The sequence below is a fragment of the Peromyscus californicus genome, unplaced genomic scaffold (assembly GCF_007827085.1).
Source record: "Peromyscus californicus insignis strain IS unplaced genomic scaffold, ASM782708v3 Scaffold_6__1_contigs__length_162567912, whole genome shotgun sequence".
NCBI lineage: Eukaryota > Metazoa > Chordata > Mammalia > Rodentia > Cricetidae > Peromyscus > Peromyscus californicus.
Window position 1 is genome coordinate 152,004,684 of NW_026294584.1, and position 22,752 is coordinate 152,027,435.

Sequence of the window (22,752 nt, forward strand, 5' to 3'; positions counted from 1 at the left end):
AGTTCTTCGGAGTTCTGCTTCTTCTTCGCCCTTCTTTGAAGAGTCTGTTGTGGTGGTAGTTTAACTTCTTGAGAACTGGTTTACTCTAGTTTGAGTATGGAAGGGTTTAATACTGCTGTTTATTTCATCCTTCTGGAAGACTCTCTACTTCATTTGTGTTTATTCTAAGCAAGAGACATGCTGACAGTCCTGTACCTAGAGTGGGCCGCTGAGTGTTCACATTTCCACCACTGAGTGACAGCAGAGTGCCTGCTGGGCACTGGTCCTTCCGTTAGAGAAGGTATAACTGCAAAGGCCTGGCCTAAGGTTAGTGATTCTGGGTAAATGGCTACTGTTTTCCTGAACCCTGATGCAAAAACACAAGGATTCAGTGGGAAACAGCAATTATCAGAAAAAATTAAGAGTCATTTTTAGCAAAAAGGTTTATTTTTAAAAAAGAAATTTAGAGCCAGGCAGTGGTGGTATATGCCTTTAATCTCAGCACTAGGGAGGCAGAGGCAGGTGGATCTTTGTGAGTTCAAATCAAGCCTGGTCTACAGAGTGAGTTCCAGGACAGCCAAAGCTACACAGAGAAATCCTGTCTCAAAAATTTTTTAAAAAATCAGAAAATTACAATAAAAGCTTAAATAAAAGTCTGAAGGGCAACAAATCTTGCTACTCTCACATGATGTAAAATTATTGTTTTCGAGAAGAAAAGCAATATTAAATAAACCACGCCTTAGCTTTCAAATCAATTCCCTTGGAGGGAGACTAAAATACCTGCACCAAGCCACCCTCTTGTTTATTGCACAGATGAATTTATACTAAAGTCAGTCTTGACTAGCAATGTAAGCAGGAAGAGTGGAATTCACAATAGTGAGACAATTAAAACTTCCACTATTTAGATGCCTAATTAAGTGATGATTTGTAGTGTTTACTTTTTTACTTTTCTATTTATGAAGCAAAAACATGTGCTATGCACTTAATCAAAGAGGAAAAAAATAAGCCACAGTGACTGTTGCTCAGAAAAACACACAGTTTGCAAGGAAAGACTAGCACTAGGTGCCACCACGGGATATGCTCTGTTAGACTTTAATTAAAGTAAGTAGTAAGTGCTCAATAAGCCCAAAGGAGAGAAAGCAAAATTATGCCACAGAAGTAAGGAAATGTCCACAGTGAAATTGAATCCTAACTCCAAGGCTTGCAAAGATTTCTTCAAAAATGGTAGCAAGTGTATGTCTATGAGGGTTCAGAGGGTAGTGAATATTTACCGCAAAAGAATTTGCATAGGACACAAAATTGAAAACATTGGCCTAAGGAGGATTATGTGGGGCCTTGTGACCCAGGTAGGAAATATAGTCTTATTAAAACAGTCTCTGGAATTTTGTTGACAGATTTGTATTAAAAAGAATAATTCTAGCAACTATGTGAAAAATCTGTTTTAGAAAGGAGATGGCAGCAAGGATATTAGCTGGATGTCAGAGTTAGGAATACCCCACTAGCAAAATTCTTCTTGCCTTAGTCTTGGCAGCATTAGAGATCTACAGGATCAGCTGGAGAAATATTTCAGAAGAAAGCCACAGAGAAAGGAGAGAGAATGAAGAATTCAAGCTTAGACTAAGTGTTTGAAAATCCCATTGTGAACTAAGACAGGGGCCAGAGAAGAAATAGCAGATCAGGGTAGAATATGTTGAAGAGCTTTGTTTACAACACAAAACCTTACCATGGGGCCTCTGGGACTGCCTGGTACGGAGTTCAGTTCAGAGAGCTGAAGCTTTGCAGAGAAAGTGAACCTCAAAGAATAACAGGAGCCTTAAGATCTAAGACAGTAATGGAAGCCACAGAAGTAGAGAGATTTTTAAAAACCAAACAAACAGATGTTTAGAAAATAGGGGATAAAGCAGCTTTGTAAAAACAGCACAAAGAAAGAAAGGGCAGGGACAAAAAGGGAAAAGTAGCCGAGTGATCAGAGGGAACCGAGAAAGATGTTATAGCGTCATTACAAAGAAAAGCTCTTGAGATACAGTAAATGGAATTAGAAGAACCACCACTGAGCACAGTAAGGAAAATTCTTGCTTCTCAAGTACTTTTAGTTTTCTTTCTTAGTTAACCTATGAAAGCCCTACATGTTCATGAGGTGCCCTGTGACCTTTTTTATGACTTTATGTTATAGATAGAATAAATTAAGCTAATTAATATATTTGACTTATCATTTTGTGGTGAGAATGTTTAAAATCTATCCCTTTTGTGTGATGAGAATATAGTTATTTGATTCTCAACTTTCTATTTAAGCCCATAGACCAGCTGTTCCTCAACCTGTGGGTTATGACCCCTTTGGGGCTAAATGACACTTTCACAGGGGTCTCCTAAGACCATCAAAAAACACAGGTATTTATGTTATGATTCATAACAGTAGCAAAATTACAGTTACAAAGTAGCAACAAAAATTATTTTATGGTTGGGGTTCACCACAACGTGAGGAACTACATTAAAGGGTCACAGCATCAAGAAGGTTGAGAACCACTGCCTATAAACTCTCAGACAGTATCTCTGTACAGTTTTCTTGTCTCTGAGTTAGGAATTCATTATCCCTACTTATGGTTCATGGCTGGTCCAATGCCCTAGTCTAGTTAGATAAATTATACTGCTTGCTATTTGCATTAGTCACTTTTCTGTTGCTGTGGTAAAACACCATGACCAAGCAACTTCAGGAAGAAAATGTTTGTTTTAGCTTATGGTACCAGAGGGGTAGAGAGTCCATCACAGCTAGGGAAGCATGACATGGTGACTGGAACAGGAAACTGGCTCATCACATCTTCATCACATGAACCAGAGAGAGGGAGAGCAAGGAGTGGAGTGAGGATATACACCCTCAAAGCCTGTCCCCAGTGATGTGCGTCTTCCAGCAAGGCTCCATCCACCTTCTACAGGTTCTATAACCTCCCCAAATAATGCCACCAACTAGGGAACAATTCCATAGGGGCTACTGCTCATTCAAATTGCACCCTATTGTATGTCAACATTGATCCACTTAAAAATTTAATAAATAACAGAGCCAAGCTAGTCATTTGGTTTTATATGTGGACATGATAATTTCTAGTCCAAAGATCGAAAGGCCTTTCCAGAAGCATGGTAATGCCACTCTAGGTCTCTGAGTTTAGGGTTCTGGTTTCCATGTTAACAGATGTCCTCGGGGAAAATCCTTCAGCTCTGAGACTCCAAGTCTTCCAAGATAACATGAGGAGGTTGCACTTGCTTTCCAAGTCTTCCCGGGGCCTGATATTCTGGAACCACACGAAACTCCTTGAAGGAACATGAATTATTCAGTATGTAGAGGGTCTCAATCACCTTAAAGAACCCTTATTCATCATTTTTTCTGGAAGAGTATTAAAAAAAAAAAAAGCCTGCCAGACCTTATCGCTTTTCCTATTAGAAACAGAGCACAGATATTTATACTGGCATTTAACTTCCAAGCTGATGCCGTGTGTCATCAGACTCCAAACCTATTGGAGAAACACTGTTTCCTTATGATGGTTCCTAATTCTAGCCTGACACCGGAGCTTTTAACTGTGAATAGCCTCGTGGCATTCTCCATGAGTTCATGCTGTGTGTACTGAAGGCTTGACATTTTTTTACACTTAAATTTGATCTCAGATTTCTTTGCTTTTTGGTTTACTCAAAGTTGCTTTTTCTTTTAAAGGCTGATATCTGTTGTGTTGTGTTTAGCTTTCAAACAGTGTTTTTAAAGTTTGAGCAAAATATTTTCTCTGTGTCTTATCACGAATTAGAAAGGAGGGGGAAAGGTAAAGACAAGAGTGGGGATAAAATAATAAAAGAATAGAAATGACATAAAATAAGTCAAATGGAAAAAGTTAAAAGATATATTTTCCATTGAAGAATCATTTCATGAGTTTACCAACTCTGTTGAAGATGGCCTGACTCCCCATAATATTTTCACAGGCTGCTGGGGAAGAAAGGGATTGAAAGGTTTGGGAACAGAGATAAAGAATGACTATTCTCAGATCTGAATATTGGATCACTCAAAGAGGCCCAGTGTAGTCGGGTTTTTGTTTTGTTTTGTTTTGTTTGTTTGTTTGTTTGTTTGTGTGTGTGGTTAGGTTTTAACCCCCCACTTCAAACACTTCCTGTGGTGCTTTGAGTGAGCAATGCCCTCTCTGGTCCCAGGTATTTGAACACTTGAATTCTATTTAGTGGCACATACCTTGGGAAGGTATGGGACCTTTTGGAGGTGTGGTCTAGCTAGAGGAAGGATGTCACTGTGGGCAGACTTTGACATTTGATAGCCTCCTTCACCCTTTTTCGTATTCACCTGTTGCCCTCCACACCCTGTGATAGTCAGATGTGATCTCTGAGTTTCCGGTGCCACTCTCCTGTTACCACGCCTCACCCACCATTGTGGACTTTCTGTCAGCTGAAGTAAACTCTTCCTTTTATAATGCACTCTTGTTTATAGGGTTTTATCACCTGACAAACAGAAGCATACCATAGATCTGGATCTTTATATTTCAGATTTCCATTTATGAGATTGTGAGGTCCTTTTTTCTTGTTAATTATAAGGATGCTTCTTATAAATAAGTGAGATATGTCCTCCTGATGGATCTTCCATTAGTGCTTTTGTGAAGATCCACACCATAAGCATGAATGTCCATTCTTGCAAGAGCTGGCAGCCTCAGGGGTGTTGTGATTATCTAAGAGTACCTCCCAGATCCCAATTGGCAAGGATTATGTATGTGTGTCAAGAAATCAAACCATTTGGAAATTCAGTATAACCTGGCTTGTGGAAAATTTCAAATAGGTTGCAGGTCTTCTGTTACATATGACATTTTGGTCTGTAAATATCAACCCGAAGCCAGACCCCACACAGGTAACCCTCTCCTCATTGAGGAACAAGCTACTGAGCAGGAAATGCTGGCAGCTAAATCCCTATAGAATGTTTAAATAATTTCAAACATCTCAGGGAAGAAAATGCCAGGATTTGCAGAACATGTTTGTTGATTGATCCACACCTGACTTCAGGGGCCATGAAAAAACAAGCGTGCATTGTCCAGAGACCTATTATGACAGAACATTATTCTAAATTAACTAAAAAAACAGAATGCTCATTTTCCCTCACACAATGAGATTCCTTCTTAAAAGAGCTTAATATCTGATGTTTCTACTCATTCTGGTAATGAATCTATAGTTATTCACATATTTAAAATTAATTACCAGGATGGATACTACTTTAAAATGTATTTTTAGTAGGTTTTTAAAACTATGATTAGGTTAGAAATTTAAGGTTGTGTGTGAAACTTCCCTTAAAGTGTTTGAATCAATAATCTTGATATCTTCCATCTCTTTATTAAGAATAATGGAGCAATATATACTAAATTTTTTCAAAAAGAAGGACATATGTTAAAAACAGTAATAGAAAAAAACACGTATAATCCAAATATATTATATGTATGTGAGGAAATGTCTTAATGAAACTGATTACTCTGAGTACTAAAAACCAGTATTACTCTATAGCATTTTCAGATCATCAAATACCCCATTGTTTTGCTTGGTGCCTGTGTACAATCTACCAGGTGATCATAGTGTATTGAACTCATTTAGTTTTAGACATATATAGTACTTCCAATGCTCTGCATAACATGTTTGCATGTACATCTCTCATTATACCCTTAGGATTGATTCTCAAACATTAAATTGCTACATCAAAAATAATCACGACTTAAAAGCATTTTTGTCTGTTTCATCTGAATACATGTCCTATATTGCCAGCACTGTGTGAAAAGAGCCCTTGTTTTAGGAACATCAACAACACCACAAGCATCTCCTAAGGTGGCCCACTCTTCCTAAAATAGCCAAATGCAAACGATGTTTGGATATGTTTGAATGTCAAGTAAGTCCTTAGTCATATCCCAAGATATCATGTGGTTTGTTCCAATTTTGCTTCCAATTTCTTTGTGAACTCTAAGCAAAGGTAATGAATAAATGAGACATTCCTCTCCATCAAAATACAAAACATGCTTCCCTGAATCTGCATGTATAATTTTCCTTTTCCACTTCAGTATGTGAGTATGAATAGATTTTTGTTTTCTTCTTCCTGAGGACATTGGAAAATGTCCTTTTCCATTACCTTCAGGTTTGCTTTTTTTTCTTACTCCTTTGACTGAGAGACAAGAAAAAAAGTATAAAATTTATGTAGGTGGTATTTGTGGAATTAAACCTGCTGCAACCAATTTAAATTATCTCCGTGCAAGCAAGAAATAATCTGTCTCTATAGTATGATTTCCAGCACTGTTTTCATCATCATCAACGCGTTTTGATAAATCACCTACAGCACAGAGAGCATGGTGATAAATCTTAGGAATAAAAAAAAAAAAAAAGATGCAATAAACATTACCCTCAGTTGATTCAGTCCCTCACTGAGGAATGGGAGCACAGTTTTTAAAATTATAATTCTAAGTATTTATTAGCCAGTCCCAAATGACTAGAAGTAAGTCAATATCATTGGAGAACAAAGAAATTATTACTATGGATATTCCCATTCAAAGGGGTTCGATGCACATTGTGTGTGTGTGTGTGTGTGTGTGTGTGTGTGTGTGTGTGTGTGTGTGTGTGTGTGTATGTGTGTGTGTATGTACATCTTTGTGTGAACATGTATGAGCAGGTGCAGTAGCCTATGTGTGCATGTGTGGAGGGCATAGGTCAATGCCAGGTGTCTCCCCCACCCCTTTCTGCTTTATTCTTGGAATAGAGTCTCTCATTTAACCTGGAGCCCATCAGTTCAGTGAGACTAGCTAACTCTGGAAGCTTTATGGCTGTAAAAAGAGGGGAAGAGGGTAGTCTGGTAACAGACAGATCTAACAGGTTTAGCTGAGATAATGTTCAAACACATAGGTAATCATCACGATTCCAGAGGCACTGGGGACACATCCATGAAACTTGAGACCTAGTGTATAGAAATGATTGCACAATAAGAAGTGTATAGTATCAGCCAGAGCTTTGATCTGTTGTGATGTTTTATACTTTTGTTGTCATCCATATCAACAGGATGATACAGGTATACAAGAAAGCATGAGTGACTAGACAGACTCACAGTGCAATGACTTAGACATCAGCACTTATCACTGCTCCCTCTAAGGCTTCAGACTGTCCTCAAACTCACCTTGATATCAACAGGCTTTAGACAAGTGGTTTAGTAACTGAGAACAATAAATTAGAATCCGTTGAATTTAGTTAGAAAAATCTAAAGTCTTAACATGCTGAGATGAGCTGACCTACCTTTGTATTTCCATTGCAGCCTTCTCTTGGTCTGTGTGTGGTGGGATCCTCTGGCCTCAGCAATGCTTTCTTAGATGTGTCTGGACCATAGTTCTCATCACATCTCACGGTTGAGGTCTTTACAGGGGAAAGAAAATAGGACTAGAAGTGGATTTGTTGATCATAAATATTTGTTTCAAGTGAATAAGCTTAAAAGTGAAATCTGAGCTGCAATTGGAACCCAGTGTCAATTTAGAAGAAATGCATAGCTGTTTAGCCTCCCACTCCAAATTGCTCTCAAGGACAGTTAGGGGATACTAGGTAATGCCCTGTTTTTTGTTTTTGTTTTTCACTTGATGTTAGTTGCATAATGTTCATTTCATCCTTCAGTAATCTAATATCCTAAAAAAGAAAAAGAAAAACAGACTTTACATTAAAGAGTGAAGTTTTCTAACTTCTGCACCATAGGAAGCCAATCTTCATCACCCTGACTGACTAAAATATCATTACTTCCCTACAAAAGGAATGCGGTATTTTCTGCGTTTATCAGTCATTACTTTATTTTAAATGTCATAAGGTGTTTTTTCAAGTTAAGTCACACCTGTTAATATTTTTGAAGGCTTGTCCCCTTAAAACTAAGTATTCTTACCAAGTCTTGCTGAATCCATGTGTGTCAAATGTACAAGCCAGCAGCAATTAAAGCAGTGTGTGCCTACGTGAATTCCAGACACTTCCAGCAACTTTGAGATAACTGAGTATAATCTTTGGGTGGTGCAAGACAGTGGCAACACAAAAAGCTCATTGAAGAAGAAAATTGTTTGGGGGATGTGGTTTCAGAAGCTCAGCACCTTCACAAATTCAATTCAAAAACTGGTATCTGCTAGCTGTCCAAGGGATGCTAAATCTTACTACCAGCTTCAAGAGCTTCACAGTATACTGAGTCACCATTATTAAGTTATGTCTGTTTACTCATGATAAAGTACTTTTGATGTCTGGTTTTCATTAATATCTGGTCAAAAACATTTTGAAAATATTAGATACTATTTTAGCCATATAAATGATCAGATATCCAGGAGGTAATAATATTTTGAACAAATACATAGTAAATAAGAAGCAAGGATTTCAGACCCTTTCAGGAAAGATTTTTAGCTCTCTTGTAACCTATATTTTATAGCTAAGAGTGCTGACAGGGATGGGACTTAACCCACTTCAAAAGTTTAGTCAGGAGGGCATTCTCCTGCAGAGCATATGAGAGTATAGATTTGATACTGTAGAACATGAAATAAATGAGTGTTGATTATCTTAATTGGTTTGGAGATGATTACAGGACCTTATGTACTAATGGTAGAATTCACCGTCTCTCCCAGATAATGTGTGTGTGTGTGTGTGTGTGTGTGTGTGTGTGTGTGTGTGTGTAATTCATTACTTCCAGTCAACTCCAACTCTGTAGTCACATTAACTGTGTGTCAGTTTTCCAGACCAAGACATTCGTGAAGTGGCCGTTCAACAATTAGACAATCTCCTGACTGATGAACTGCTGGAGTATCTCCCACAGCTAGTTCAGGTAAGAGCCAAGGGCTACCGAGAGGTCCCAGAGGCCAAAGTGATCATTCTCTAAAGGCTCCCAGTGTAAACCCACAAAATCACTGAAATGTTATAGTGTAATTTGGCCAAGAAAGAATTTGATTGCATCCCATGTGTCCATGTTATTAATATAGATATTTTCTATCCAAAATTGATATACTAACAAGGAGTCATATAAAAGCCCAAAAGGAAAATTTTCACAAACCAATTTCACTTAGTAATTAGTATTTAGTATTGGGAAAAACATAAGAATGTTCATGAGGAGGAAAAAATTTATATACTCTGTCTCATGACAGAGTATATAAACCGATGAAACATTAACCAAGGAAACATTCTGTAGAAAACAGTCATTTACTAAAAAGTTCATCCCATTCCTATGGAGAGTTTTACTGCTGGTTATTACTCTTGAGAAAGTAATTTTTTTTTTTTTTTTTTTTTTTTGGTTTTTCGAGACAGGGTTTCTCTGTGTAGCTTTGCGCCTCTCCTGGAACTCACTTGGTAGCCCAGGCTGGCCTCGAACTCACAGAGATCCGCCTGGCTCTGCCTCCCGAGTGCTGGGATTAAAGGCGTGTGCCACCACCGCCTGGCAAAAAAGTAATTTTTAACACCAAATTCTGCTGCCAATTAGCACAATTTAGCAATATCAACTATCACAGCATTGGGAAATTTCTAGAAAACAACGTGAAGGTAAGTGGAGCTATGACCAACCTTGATAGTCTGAACATGATGAAAGGCTAAGACTGAAGTTATGTGGTATACACATGAGCAAGTAAACAAACATCCACACAACTGTACATTGAGTATTGAAGAAATCCAACATTTTGCTATTTCTTTTCTCTCTCTCTCTCTCTCTCTCTCTCTCTCTCTCTCTCTCTCTCTCTCTCCTAGAAGACAACCCAGGGTGTTATTTCTCATATGTCAGCTGTAGCTGGAGATTTTTCCAGTCCCACCAGGGCCCACAGACCCCAGTAAACACACAGAGACTTATATTACTTATAAGCTGTATGGTCGTGGCAGGCTTCTTGCTATCTAGTTCTTCTATCTTAAATTAACCCATTTCCATTACTCTATACCTTGCCATGTAGCATGTGGCTTACCGGTACTTTACATCTTACTTCTCATGGTGATGGCAGCTGGCAGCGTCTCCTAACTCAGCCTTCCACCTCCCAGAATTCTCCTCTCTGCTTATCCCACCTGTACTATACTTCCTGCTTGGCTGCTGGCCAATCAGCATTTTATTTATCGATTAATCAGAGCAACACATTCGCAGCATACAGAAAGATATCCCCACCAGTCAGCCACCATTTTTTTTTTGAGACAAGGTCATTCACTGACCTTGAGCTCATCAAGTAAGCTAGGCTGGATAGCCAGTGAGTGTCAGGGATCTGCCTCTTTCCACTTCCCTGACACTGGCCTGGTTGGCCACCACGCCTGCCTTTTCTACATGGGTTCTGGGGATCAAATTCAGATATCTATGCCTGCAAGACAAACAGTTTCCCAACTGATCGATCTCCACCAACCGAGTCTCAAAAGCCCAGGATGGTATGAAACTGACTATATGGTAAAAGATGACCTAGAACTTCTCATGATCTTCCTGCCTCCAGCTCCCGAGTATTGGATTTGCAATCATGTATTGCCAGATCCAGGTTGATTTTTAAACTCAGACATTTCCTTACCTGGCAGATTGGAATCTGCTTTAACTGATAGTTGGCTCAGCTATTGACCATTGATATGAGATGCCAAGATTGGTAGGGAAACTTCTATTAATAAACTCTAATGTTACTTTGTACACCACAATATGAACTGTTCTGACATCCTCCTGAGGGAGAGATCTATATGAGAAGTAGATGTGCTGGCTGCTGCTTTAAGTAATGACTTCCCTTGATTTGTTAGGATATTATTGTAGAAAAAGAATACCTGCAAATGAAAACAGATGAACCCAACTCATGGGCTCATTATTCATTTCATGACTCACAGGTATGGGCAGCATGCTATATCTAACTCAACTGAAAGAGGAAATTTTTACAAAGTTACATATAGAATAAACTCACTTGAAAGTGGCAATCAGAATTGGTACACATTGTGCTAAGAACCCCATTGAAACACAAGAAGTACAGTCAAAATCTAATACAGCAAATACACAAATAAAAATTGAAAGAACTTCTGTGTTGTAATTGGAAATAAAATTTATAGAACATTCTAAGATGAGGAAAATACATACTGTGACTAAACAATAAAAACTAGAAAGAAATTCACACTTATTATGAAATTTACTTTAAGAAATACATGCTCTACCCTGGACTTTAAACTTTCTAAGACCTGAAAGTCACCTCCTGTTGATTATTTTTGGGAATTATGTCACTACTCCAAAAGATTGCCTGTGTACCATATGATAAGTATGAGAGGGAAATTCTGTCATTAGGTAGAATAAGTCAATGAGTTTGTAAGGAAGGCAGTCAATCTGTGAGTTCCAATTACTGGTTTCCAGAAGAAACATGAGAACAAATGAAACAAGGCAGACCCAGAACTAAATTCTGGACCAGCTCCTGCCTCAGTGGCCATATTATGCACTCACCTTTATGGCATAAACAAAACACAAAACCAAGTCAGCATAACATGAGCATGTTAGAGAAAGGACCCTATGGCTACAGCTTGACAAGGCACTCAAGGTTTTTCTACACACACCCCACCAGCATTAGACTCTTGGAAGTTTGCTGAAATTATCTGTGTGGAGCATACTACAGAGGAGTTCCTTCAGGTGTGGATGTGGGATAAACAGTCCTACTTTTTCATCTCTACTGTGGCATAAAACCTGTCTTAAATTCTCTCTCTCTCTCTCTCTCTCTCTCTCTCTCTCTCTCTCTCTCTCTCTCTCTCTCTCCTCTGTGTGCCTGTGTGTGAGTGTGTGCAAACATGCATGGTACGTATGGCAAATAGACTGAAAAAGTAGAAATGGACATCTTTAAGAAGAGAATTTGATTTTCATTTTCATATATTCAGAGGAGACTCAAGTGCAGACTGGGAACAGTTGAGTCCCTCCCTGCAGAGGGCAGGTGGATGTCTGAATGAGGTCCCAAAGGACGTCAGGGGCTTCCATTGCTGTCTGTGTCTTTGATCAGATTGAGTATCAGCCTCTCAGAGCTGCTCATGATGGAAAGGAATGAAAGGTTTAGGAATGGGCTATGGAAGATTCATCAGTTTTGAATTTTTAAACAAGGCTTCAGTATCTACAGATTGATAGTGACATATCAGTTGGGGATCTCTGTCTTGGTTATGAGTGGGAAGTAATTGATCTTCAAGTTAGTACAACTGTCTAGTGCTTAATGTTACCATTTTATGGGCCACAGACATTGATCATGATATTTTTGTGCCAGGATTCTCCCCTGGGGCATGGTTGAACTTTACCAACCACTTGCCTTTATTTATTTTCTTATACTCCAAAATCATAAATAAGGAGGAGAAGGAAGACCATGTAAAGACAAATTGTGTAATGTTTGCTTTGTTATTGCACAACAATGAATAAACTATCAAGCATATTACCAATATTTCACTGAAAAGCTCCTGTTACTTTTCCACATCCCTGTCTGAAGCCTCTGCAGTCCCTGTGTAGTCTCTTGTTGGACTTTTTGTTTGTTTGTTTTGTTTTTTGTAACTGATAAAAAGTGAAGAATTCCTTACCTCTCACTGCAGGCTGTCAAGTTTGAGTGGAATCTTGAAAGTCCTTTGGTGGAACTCCTGCTTCGTCGCTCTTTGCAAAGCATCCGAGTGGCCCAATCTCTGTACTGGTAAGACTGGCACAGATCCAGGTCTCCTTAAGTCCCCAGCTTCTCTCAGCAGTGTGAGGAAGAGATTCCTTTACCTAAAGTTGCTATTATCATCAATTGAAAATTATGCCAACTTTGAATCTTTGTCAGTTACTTTTACAACTCTATTTAAAACTTTGTTTGTACATGCCTATTAAAACAGGTATCACTTACATAAGCTTATTTATTCAACATAAATAATTCATATTTACTTATAAGACTTCTTCATTTTTCCATTTTTGTTGTTTATTCTTTTTTTTGACTTAGTATACAACATGACAGGTTTTATTATGACATTTTCATACATATGCATTATTATTCTGTCTTCTTATTAATCCCCTTTCCCCTGCTACTCTCTCCCACGTCTCTTGCTCCCTTCTTGCTGATCTTCCTTCCCTAGTAGTCTCCCCTTCTGCTCTCACACCACATGTATTCCATTCTCCCCAGTTTTCCATGTCCCTCTCACCTTTAGACCTTTTCCTCTTCCTCATAAACCCCTCTCTACTTTCACAGCATACACAACACACACATTCAAACCTAGATTCCACAGGTAGGTGCTATATTCAAGAATTCTATAGTGTTTCTGTGTCTGTGTTCACCGGGGAGACTGTCCTTGTTTTGTTTATTGATTTGGGTTGTCAAAATCCAGTCCTGTTGTTGTGATAATACTGACTTGTAGAGTAAATTCCATAATCTTCCTTCTTCTCTTTTGTGGAACAGCTTGAGGCATGTACATGTCACCTCTCTCCCGTCAAGGTCCGGTCAAACTCAACAGTGAATCCATCTGGTTTGGGGTTTTCATTTGTGGGAAGACGTTTTATCACTGATCAGTTGCATCTAGTGATGGCATCTCTTGCTGGCTTTGTGTGTAGTTCATTGAGGTCTTCACTTCTAACATTTCCATTTATTTTATTGTTTTTAGTCAAGATCTCAATTTCCTTGCTGAAATTTTCTTCCCTGCTGCCGACTTTTCATCATATTGTAATGTTCTCTGACTTCTTTCTCCATGTTGCTGATTTTCCTGTCAAGCCCTGGATTGAATTCATTTGCTTATTAGTAAGCCCTTTCAGTTCATTGATCATTTTTATCAGAAAACATTTGTGAATTCTTCATCTGATACTTGTCTTAATTTGCCATCTGTGAGTTCAGCACCTACTTAAGGCTTACCGTATTTGAAGAGTCATGTTTCCCTGCTTTCCTACAGTTCATGTGTTTCTCTGTTGTGAATTTTGCATCTGCTGTTTTGGATTATGTTTATGGTTTCATCGGAGACCCTCATAGTAGCTTAAGGGCTCAATCCCTAGTTCTCTCAGTAAGGAGAAAACAAATGGCTGTATCTGCATCAACACTGAATTGTGCAGGATAAAGGATTACACTCCAAAATCAACCAAAGCCTATTATTTCATCACCAAGGACTATGGACTAGAAAAAGGGAAGAATAAATGGAATATCTACAAATTACTATTGGTAAATCAAGGGGTAGTAAATGAGTGAAATAAAGGAAGGAGATGAGTCCCACAAAGAAGAGAAATAGGAGATAAGCAAGCTAAAGAAAGGAGATGTGTGGAGAAGGGTGCTATGGGGAAGAGAAAGAAGATTGAGAGATTATAGGACATTGAAAGAGAGATGAGAGTTCAAGTATTAAAAGTACATTATAAAGGAAAATGTAGAAAGAGAAAAAGGAAAGAACAAACAAAAAAGGAAAAAGACTGGCCAATGGTGAAAGGAATCTATAAACAAAATAAGAGAATGTATAAAGAAGGGGAACAAAATGCTTTAAAGAATGCAAAATGTAATTTTAAGGATCATAAAGTGAAAATACTGCTGATATATGAAAAAGAACAAAAAAGAGATGTGTAGAAGAAAACAGTGGAAAACAAAAAAAAAGATAATGTGTTGGAACAGGTTATTGCTGGATAATAAAAAATTAGAGACTTCAGTGGAAAGTCGGGGTGGAGGGTGTGGTTGAATTTGTGGACATTTGTCTTTCCTATGGTTTATGACCTTGGCTAGACTGTATTGGTCAAGTCTCCAAAGTCTACAAGAGCTGACTTCTCCTCGGTACCTTCCCTCCTTTGTATACTAGAGGCCCCTGCAGCCACAGGTAGCTTTGTAGTGTGTGGGCTTGATGGATGTCATCACCCTCTTGTGACTCACAGCATTTTCCTCTGGAATGGATTGTGTTCTGGTTGAGAGTGTCTCTCCAAAGAATTGGGGATGTAGAAGGCAAGCAAAGCACTGAGATTTGTGCAAGCAGAGTGCTCCTCTGACTTTCAAGACCTGCTGGGTATGTATGAGGGGGCTAAAGGAAGCAGCTGTGAGTCGCAAGGTACATAGGCAGAGCTTCAGAGTTGGACCTACAGAGAGATGGCTCCAAAGGCTGATCTTGCTACAGACAGTGGCTCTAGGATGTCAATCTTCAGTATTATTCTTAGTTGAGAGATCTACTCCCTGCAACCAAGGGTGGGCTTTCATTTTCCTGTATACTTCACTGCCTGAGCCAGGTCTCCCAGGTCTTGCACTTTTCAGCTTGTCAACATATGACCTTTCTGATACCCACAACTACCTCTGAGAGAAATGTGGAGCCTCATTTCATAACAGGAGAACTGAGGCTCTAAATACTGAGAGCAAGATAGTTTACTTCATGATTTTGCATGCCTGGCTATTAGCTGAAAATGGCAGATGTGCATATTGAATGCAGAGAAGTTTTTATAACCCAAATTCAAATCTCTCCCTCCCTTTCATCATTGACTGAGTAACCAGGAGGGCACAACCTCACATGTCATCCAAATCTTATCTTTCCCACTGCCTCTCATGTTCATCCATTTCTTAACCATGACCCAGTCTGAGTTCATCTCTACATTTTACACCATTTAAAATTTATCAGTTACATGATCCTATTGTGTCTGCTGATCCCTAAGCAAGCTTGGCTGTTAATAATTTTCTGTTCTAAAATTTAGTTTAGCTGGAGGGGGAGCTAGACTAACAGAGCTGAGGGGGAACTAAACTAATAGAGCTGGGGGGAACTAAAGTAGCACATTTTGGGGGAGTTAGACTAGCATGTCAAGGGGGGAGCAACTAGACTAGCACATCTTGGGGGAACAAGAGCTGCATAGCTTGGAGAGAGGAGCTAGACTAGCAGGCATTAACTGGGTTCTCCTGTTTATTGCTTATCTGTAGCTGAACTTCAAAGCACTCTGGAAAATAGCCTATATATACAATTTCTTGCACTTCCTTGAGTCATCTCTTGCCCTGGGACAGTGACCTGTTGGACTGAGGCTTCCAGACTATTGCTTATGGCTTGCTCTCAGCTCCACCTGTAGCTGGAGAGTTCCTAATGGTTCAGGCTTCTTGTTATCTAGTTCCTATATCTCAAATTAACCCATATCTATTAGTCTATAAGTTGCCATGTGGCTCATGGCTTACTGGCACCTTACATCTCACTTTTCATGGCAGCCGCTGGCAGCATCTCTCTGCCTCAGCCTTCCACCTCCCAGAATTCTTCTCCTCCTTGTCCTGCCTGCCTGGCTACTGGCCAATCAGCATTTTATTTATCGATCAATCATAACAACATATATTTACAGCATATAGGACATCCCACAGCATCCACCCAACCGTTCCCTGGGTTAGGTCAGCTTCAGACAATAGCTTCTTTAAGAAGGCCCTTGCCCTCTGCTCTTCAAGGCATATTAAGTGAAAGAGGAAAGGAAAAAGTAGGATCCCTGTCTACTGATAACTCATCCAATAAAAGAATCATTGTCTTATGGAAACCTACAGCTGCCTGAGGGCTCCTATGGGCTGTGGATTTGTCCTAAGGGTGCCAGTCCTTTTCACCAAGGCTGCCTGGAGCGTCCCTTACCCCACACAGCTGGAGCTGTTTGTCTTGGACTCTTGTCCTTGGATCGCCTGCCTTTTTCTCTGCAGCTGTCAGGTAGCCTAAACTGCTTTAGTGAATTTCTAAAGCTGCCCCTTCCTCTCCTTCCTTCTCCCTCCCTATTTCTCTCACTCCCCCCACCCGCCCTGTAAAATAGATGTTATTCTTTTCTTACACTGACTCTTCTTGTTCATTGTCTCCCATAAGGGCAGCTTCTTGTCAGCCATCTTGTCCAGAAGAGAAAGTGCTTCTGTTTATAATTTTCAAATCCTTCTTTTTCTATAATTTCTATTATTTAACAGAAAGCTAAATTCAGTCAGGATTGTAAGATGGGTGAAAGATTTTGTGGTTGTGTTCACTCAATGAAGATTTCCAGATAAAATATAACTGTGAGACTGTAGATATTTAGAAAGCATGTAGGTTTTTAAAAATGCTTTTACGTAATATGATTTTCAAGCAATGGAACCTGGGGCCTGGATTATTTCTGTTCAAAAGTCCTAGACTGCTAAGACTTTCCTAAACACAAATTTAAAACATCAGCATCAGAGAAACAAGAATTACTTGAGAGATTATCAAGCTTTCCCTATCATCACTCACTGTTGAGCCCATGGTATTATCTCCATGCTGTTTTTCCATTTTTCTTTTAGTGGACCTTACAGAGTCAAATGCATAGCCTAAGTTTTTAAGAATTACGAGTGTGAATGGCCTAGTTATATAATAAAAATTGTACATTCTTCAGTCCTAAAAAACTGCGTGATGGCATCATCTACTTGCTTCAATAGCTGCCTAAAAATATCAATTAACTGGAAAAATGTCAAACCGCCATTTTGAAGAATCATGTTTTCTGCTTCAATTCTTCATATTGATGTCACTCCTTTCCTCGAAGGGCTCAAGATTCACAGAAACTTGTCAGGGGTCAACACTTGACTCGCTACTAGTCTCATTTTAAGTATCTAATCTAATACGCGGAGTACTTCCCCCAACACACAGCTATAAGAAGACATCAGGTGCGTGGCCCTTCATTCAACAGACTCTTCCCAAAGTGCTGTGTCATTTCATTCCAGCTTCTTCATGAGTACCCTGAGCCGAAGGAAGCTGAGCGGATATACTTTGCAGCATTTCCTGAGGCACTCCAACCAGGACTCCACTAAACACACTGCTTATCTTGAAACTTTTTTTCAATATGCATTATTAACATGAGTGCATGTTAAATAATCTCAGGTTTGGTGCTTGAATTGAAATACAGATGTTTGTGAAGGATAAAGTGTAATTTTTTGGAAAGGCTATTAAAAGTTAAAATAGAGTATCAAGGACTCACTCTAACTGATGAGTGATTGTGCTGCCTGAGTAAGTCCCTCATCTGCTGATGCACTGTGAGAATTGGAGTCCTGTGAAAGGTCACATTGACCACAGACGAAGTTGTAAATCAATGTCATGTTTATAAGCTCACAAAAATACAGTTATGTCACTGTTTTCTAAGGAGTCGTTGAGAGGGTAGCCTTTCTTAGTGTTATGATAAAAAAAAAACCAATCATGAAACCCATTTCCCTTCCTATCAACTCAAGAAGAGATAGAAGAAATAGAGAAGAATATAAGTGACAGACAGACTGCTCATCTGAGGGACAAGCTTGAGAAAGTACAGGAAGGAGAAAATGAAGGCAAGGAAGGAGATTTTAAAAGAGCATCCTTTTAAAACAAGCAAAAACTAAAGAATCACAAACCATGGACAGATGAAGCAGGAAAAAATGTAATTGTGTTTAAAACATCACGGCACTAAATATAGGTGGTACCTAGCATCGTGTTTAGGGAGTGTTTTGAGTAGAATGTTTGAGTTAAGTTTCAAAGACTGAAACTAGGGCTACTTTAACAAAAGTGATGTCCTGTGATTTAAATGAATAAGTAAAGAAAGAAAGAGCAAAAACCCAACAGCCACCAAGTTAATGAGGTTTTTCACATGGCTGAGCAGCCGCTTCTCCGAAATCCACGTGTTTATTTAACACTGAAGTCAGCGCCTCGTCCTATTCATCCCGGCTGTGGAGGAGTCTTCTTTGCTCCTCACCAACATAACCCTTCATTTCCCAAGCCCTTTAGCTCCGTGTGTCTGCAGCAGCTCTCCCTTGCCCACTGTGTCTACCCACCATTGTTCTAAAGGTCATCTCTGAACCAGACACTGAACCATGAGTGCTTAATAGTCTAACAATGAAAACCACCATGACAACCAAGCGTCACTGTGAATGGAAATTGACTTGCTGTCACTGTGGTGCTTTTCCGGCAGAAGGGCGAGTACAGGGTGAGGAGACGATGGATAGAGGATGTCTCAGACCCAAGGGGAATGCAGGAGTGACTTCCCTCACTACTGTGACAAAATACCTGAGAGAAGCGAGCACATGTTCAAGCATGTGAGCCTCTCAAGGACATTTTGATAGGAAGTAACAGAATAGGACATTCCATGAGAGGGAATAGACAGGAAGCTTTGGATTGGGGGAAATTTGAAGGTTTTTACTTTCCAATGTGAAAAAGAGCATATTATCTCTCTAAGCTTAGGAAGTCACTCTTGACAAAATAATTAAAATTACAGAAAATTAAAAATCAGTGTCCTGTCCTCTCCGTTTGGAATAGGAAGCAATTTGGCTCCTAATGAAGTGTTGGCTGGAATGGTGTGCTGCTTGAATTTCCATTCACTTGACACAAACCCAGATATACTTGGGAAGAGGAAATCTCAATTTAGGAATTGCCTACATCAGATTGGCCAGTGTCCACGTCTGTGAAGCATTTTTTTTTTTTTTTTATTGCTAACTGACGCAGGAGATCTCATCCTGCTGTGGGCACTACCTAGGTGGGTATCCTTGGCTATTTTTAAAAAGGCAGTTGAGCAAACTAGGAAGAGCAGCTGGTAAAGCCGCCTTCATCCATGGCTTCCACATCAGTTCCCACCTCTAATTCCTGCCTTGGGCTCCTGCCTTGTCTTCCCTCCGTGGTAGACTATGATCTGTAAGTGAAATTAACCCTTTCCTCGATGAAACTGCTAAGCGAACTAGGACAACTGGTGACGCCCAAGCACACATGTCCACTTCCTAACCCCAAGAAACTGAATTACGGCCTTGTTTGATGATGGAAATGAGAAAATGGCTTTGACATGAGATTACTCTGTATGGTCAGGATGGTCCCACATCAAAGACTTTATGGGAGTCAGAAAGATACTCCCAAGGTAGAGAATGCCCTGGGAAGAGGAAGGCATATTTTGTACTGATGTGACCCAAATCTAGGGCACTGGGAGCCACCAACAGCTGAAAAAATCACCCTTAGACCCTTGGAGAGAACCTAGCCTGAACACTTCAACTTCAGACTTTGGGCCTCCAAAGCTGTGAGAAGGTTCTGTCGTTGATAAGCAACCTATGAATATGTAATAATGTGTATAACCATAGCAAAGACTTCGATCGGCTGAGATAGCATCTTATCCAGAAAGCTGCCTCTGACTCCCCTTTCACTGGGAATGAGTTTTATTCCCCGACTGTATCCCGCTGCACACTGAGTATGTGACTCTTGACAGGCATGGTCCCATAACCTCTGCTGAACTGTGTGTCTTTCTTTCTCATATATACGATGGCTAATGCTAGTCACTGCACCATTTTGCCTTTCCTGTACTAACTATTCCGCAGCATCTGAAAGTCGGGTACTTTACAAAAAAGTTTGATCTTATAAAAATCACAGAACTGTGTTTCAGGTCAACGATATTTTCACTTACTGATAACCCTGTGGTCTCACAAGTGTGGCCCTGTAAAGACACCACTGGGGTCATGACCAGGTCATCTTTAGTTGGCAGCTACATCAGTCCCCAACTTTGGCACTGACCGCTAACTGACTGCTGCCTGGACACATGCCCTGGGATGGGGAAATCTCAAGGGTACAAGTTATAGTTCAGAGGCTCCTCATGGTGAGGTCAAGGATGACTGTGATCAGAGACTTGAATTTCTGACCTCTTACCCTTTTCTGTAATCTCCCTTGGAGTATTTCCTGTGGAACATTTCTCCAGGAGATCCCACGAACTATAAATCCTTTCTCATAAGCTGTTCTAGAGAACATGACATTTAAAAAAAATCTGCAAATGGAAATAATAAATTTGAATAGCAATTCCTTGGTATCTGCTCTGGATTTGCTTGAGACGTTTCTTCCTGGCAGGTGCCAAAACCTGTGAATGCTCAAGCTGATGATGTGAAATGTAGTATGTTCATAGGACTTGTATGTGCCTTTTATTCCCTTTTGATTATGCCTAATTCTTCATATGATGTTAATAGTTGTTATATTGCATTGTTTGGAGACTGAGACAAGAAAAAAGCCTTGACTGTTCAATATAGATATTGTTATTTTAGTACTTGTAATCTATAGTTGATTGAATCCCAGGTATGTAGTGGATCCCACAGCTACAAGTCAACTGTATGCTTCTACATTCTATGGAACATGTTACAAATGGAACAGCATCAGACACCTTTACACTCATGCCAGTCCAACTGAATGAGCTCCAGGAGAGCTGACCTGACTCTGAGTTTGTGTGGATACGCTTTATAGTTCCATTTCTCAATACAAGTGTTGTTTTAGATACTTGTAAAAAGCTAAAAGTTTCTCCCTTTAAAATGAGATAAAACTCTGTTTTTGAAGCTCTTATCAGACCATATATTACTGTTTGGGGGTTTATTTACTGACAAACACCTAGAGCGGTACTTGGGGATTTGTAGACATTCGATAAATTCATATTGTGTGAATGACTTAAATTGTCTGGGCCCAAATGTGCCAATGCAGGCTTGTGACAGAAGGGGGCAGAAGAGAGCTGCTGGCACAGAGGAATAAGAGCTTAAGCAACTTCAGGAGACTGACCAGGAACGAGGCAATGGATGTGACCAGTGAAGGCAGCACTGGAGAGGAAGGAGGATGTAAGCAAGTCAGAGACAACCATCAGGAATTAGGACTAGGGAAGAAATGGATGCAGCTTGTGTTCTAGACCAGGTAGGAAAATCAGAATGAACTAAGCAAAGTGTGGCAGCTGCTCCAAAGGTCTTTCCAGGTACCACACAGCATTAAAGGACTTGTGACTTTGTATGTTATCTGTCATGTGATATGATGCAAAATCTGTGTGTGTGTGTGTGTGTGTGTGTGTGTGTGTGTGTGTGTGTGTGTGTGTGTGTGTGTGATGCATATTGAGACCAGGGGTCCACATTGAATGTCTTTCTCAATCACTCTCCCCCTTATTTTGGCAGAACAAAATCTCTTACTAAATATGGAGCTTGCTAATTCGGCTACACAGGCTGGCCAGCAGGCCCCGGGAATTCTACTATCTCTGGTTTCCCAGTGCTGCTGGGATTACATGCTAAGCCCAACTTTGTATGTGGATACTTGAGGTTTGCATTCAAGTCCTCATACTTTACCAACTGACTCATCTTCCTGTCCCCTCCACTCATATTTTAAACAATCACCCTATTCTTTTCCTTATTTTGATTTTGGGGACAATTTCTCAAGTAGGTATAAACAAAATAAAATAGCATGGAACTTTTGCATGCTGTGGTTTAAAGTAGGCGTGTCCCTTTCATCCCCTTGCCAACTCTATGTCCCCTAGCTCCTGGAGTGCTTTCACTTCTGAGTCATCCTCAAGGTTAACTGTTTTTCTCTCCATTAGCTCTCCTCTGATGTGAAAATATATATTAGAACACGACATTTACAAAGAATTAATAATTTTCTCATTTATGTACAAACTTTGAGATACTGTAGAACCAACAGAGTTTAAGCAAGATGCCCTTTGCCTTAAAGGAGCTCAGAGGCCACAGTCTCAGCATCCAGGCAGCAAGAAAGCACTATGTTAGGTACAGAGACAGCAAGAGCCCGACCAACTCTTCCCATTCTTCAGCTTCACCTATAACTCTGTATGTCAAATGCAAGTAGCCAGACAAGGCCAGATATTAAGTAAATCACAAAATCTACCTGCATGCTCCTATTCTGTCAGTTTCAAATACTGATAAAGGTGTCCAAATGAATCCACAGTGGAGGTAAACGCTCTCTCTGCTTTGATGCCTGAATACTGTGAAGACTAAAGAGCTGTTCTTGAGGGAGCTATCACGGTGCTGTAGAGCACACATAATACAGAATCAATAGGAGCTATTAAAACTGCAATTCTTTGCTTTCAAGAATCATTACACTGCCTGTAATTCACCTTTTTACCTTTACAATATAATAAATAATAAAATATCACTTCAG

The 22,752-nt window shown here is 39.7% G+C and overlaps 1 protein-coding gene across 3 annotated transcripts in view; it reads left to right on the forward strand.

The window, feature by feature from the left end:
* Positions 1-22,752, forward strand: part of Pik3c2g (phosphatidylinositol-4-phosphate 3-kinase catalytic subunit type 2 gamma) — a 326,663-nt gene that overhangs the window by 107,785 nt on the left and 196,126 nt on the right. For all 3 annotated transcript variants that reach the window (XM_052721754.1, XM_052721755.1, XM_052721756.1), the window contains 2 exons: positions 8,719-8,812; positions 12,523-12,617. In XM_052721754.1, coding sequence (XP_052577714.1) covers positions 8,719-8,812; positions 12,523-12,617 — 189 coding nt within the window. The remainder of the gene's footprint in view (positions 1-8,718; positions 8,813-12,522; positions 12,618-22,752) is intronic.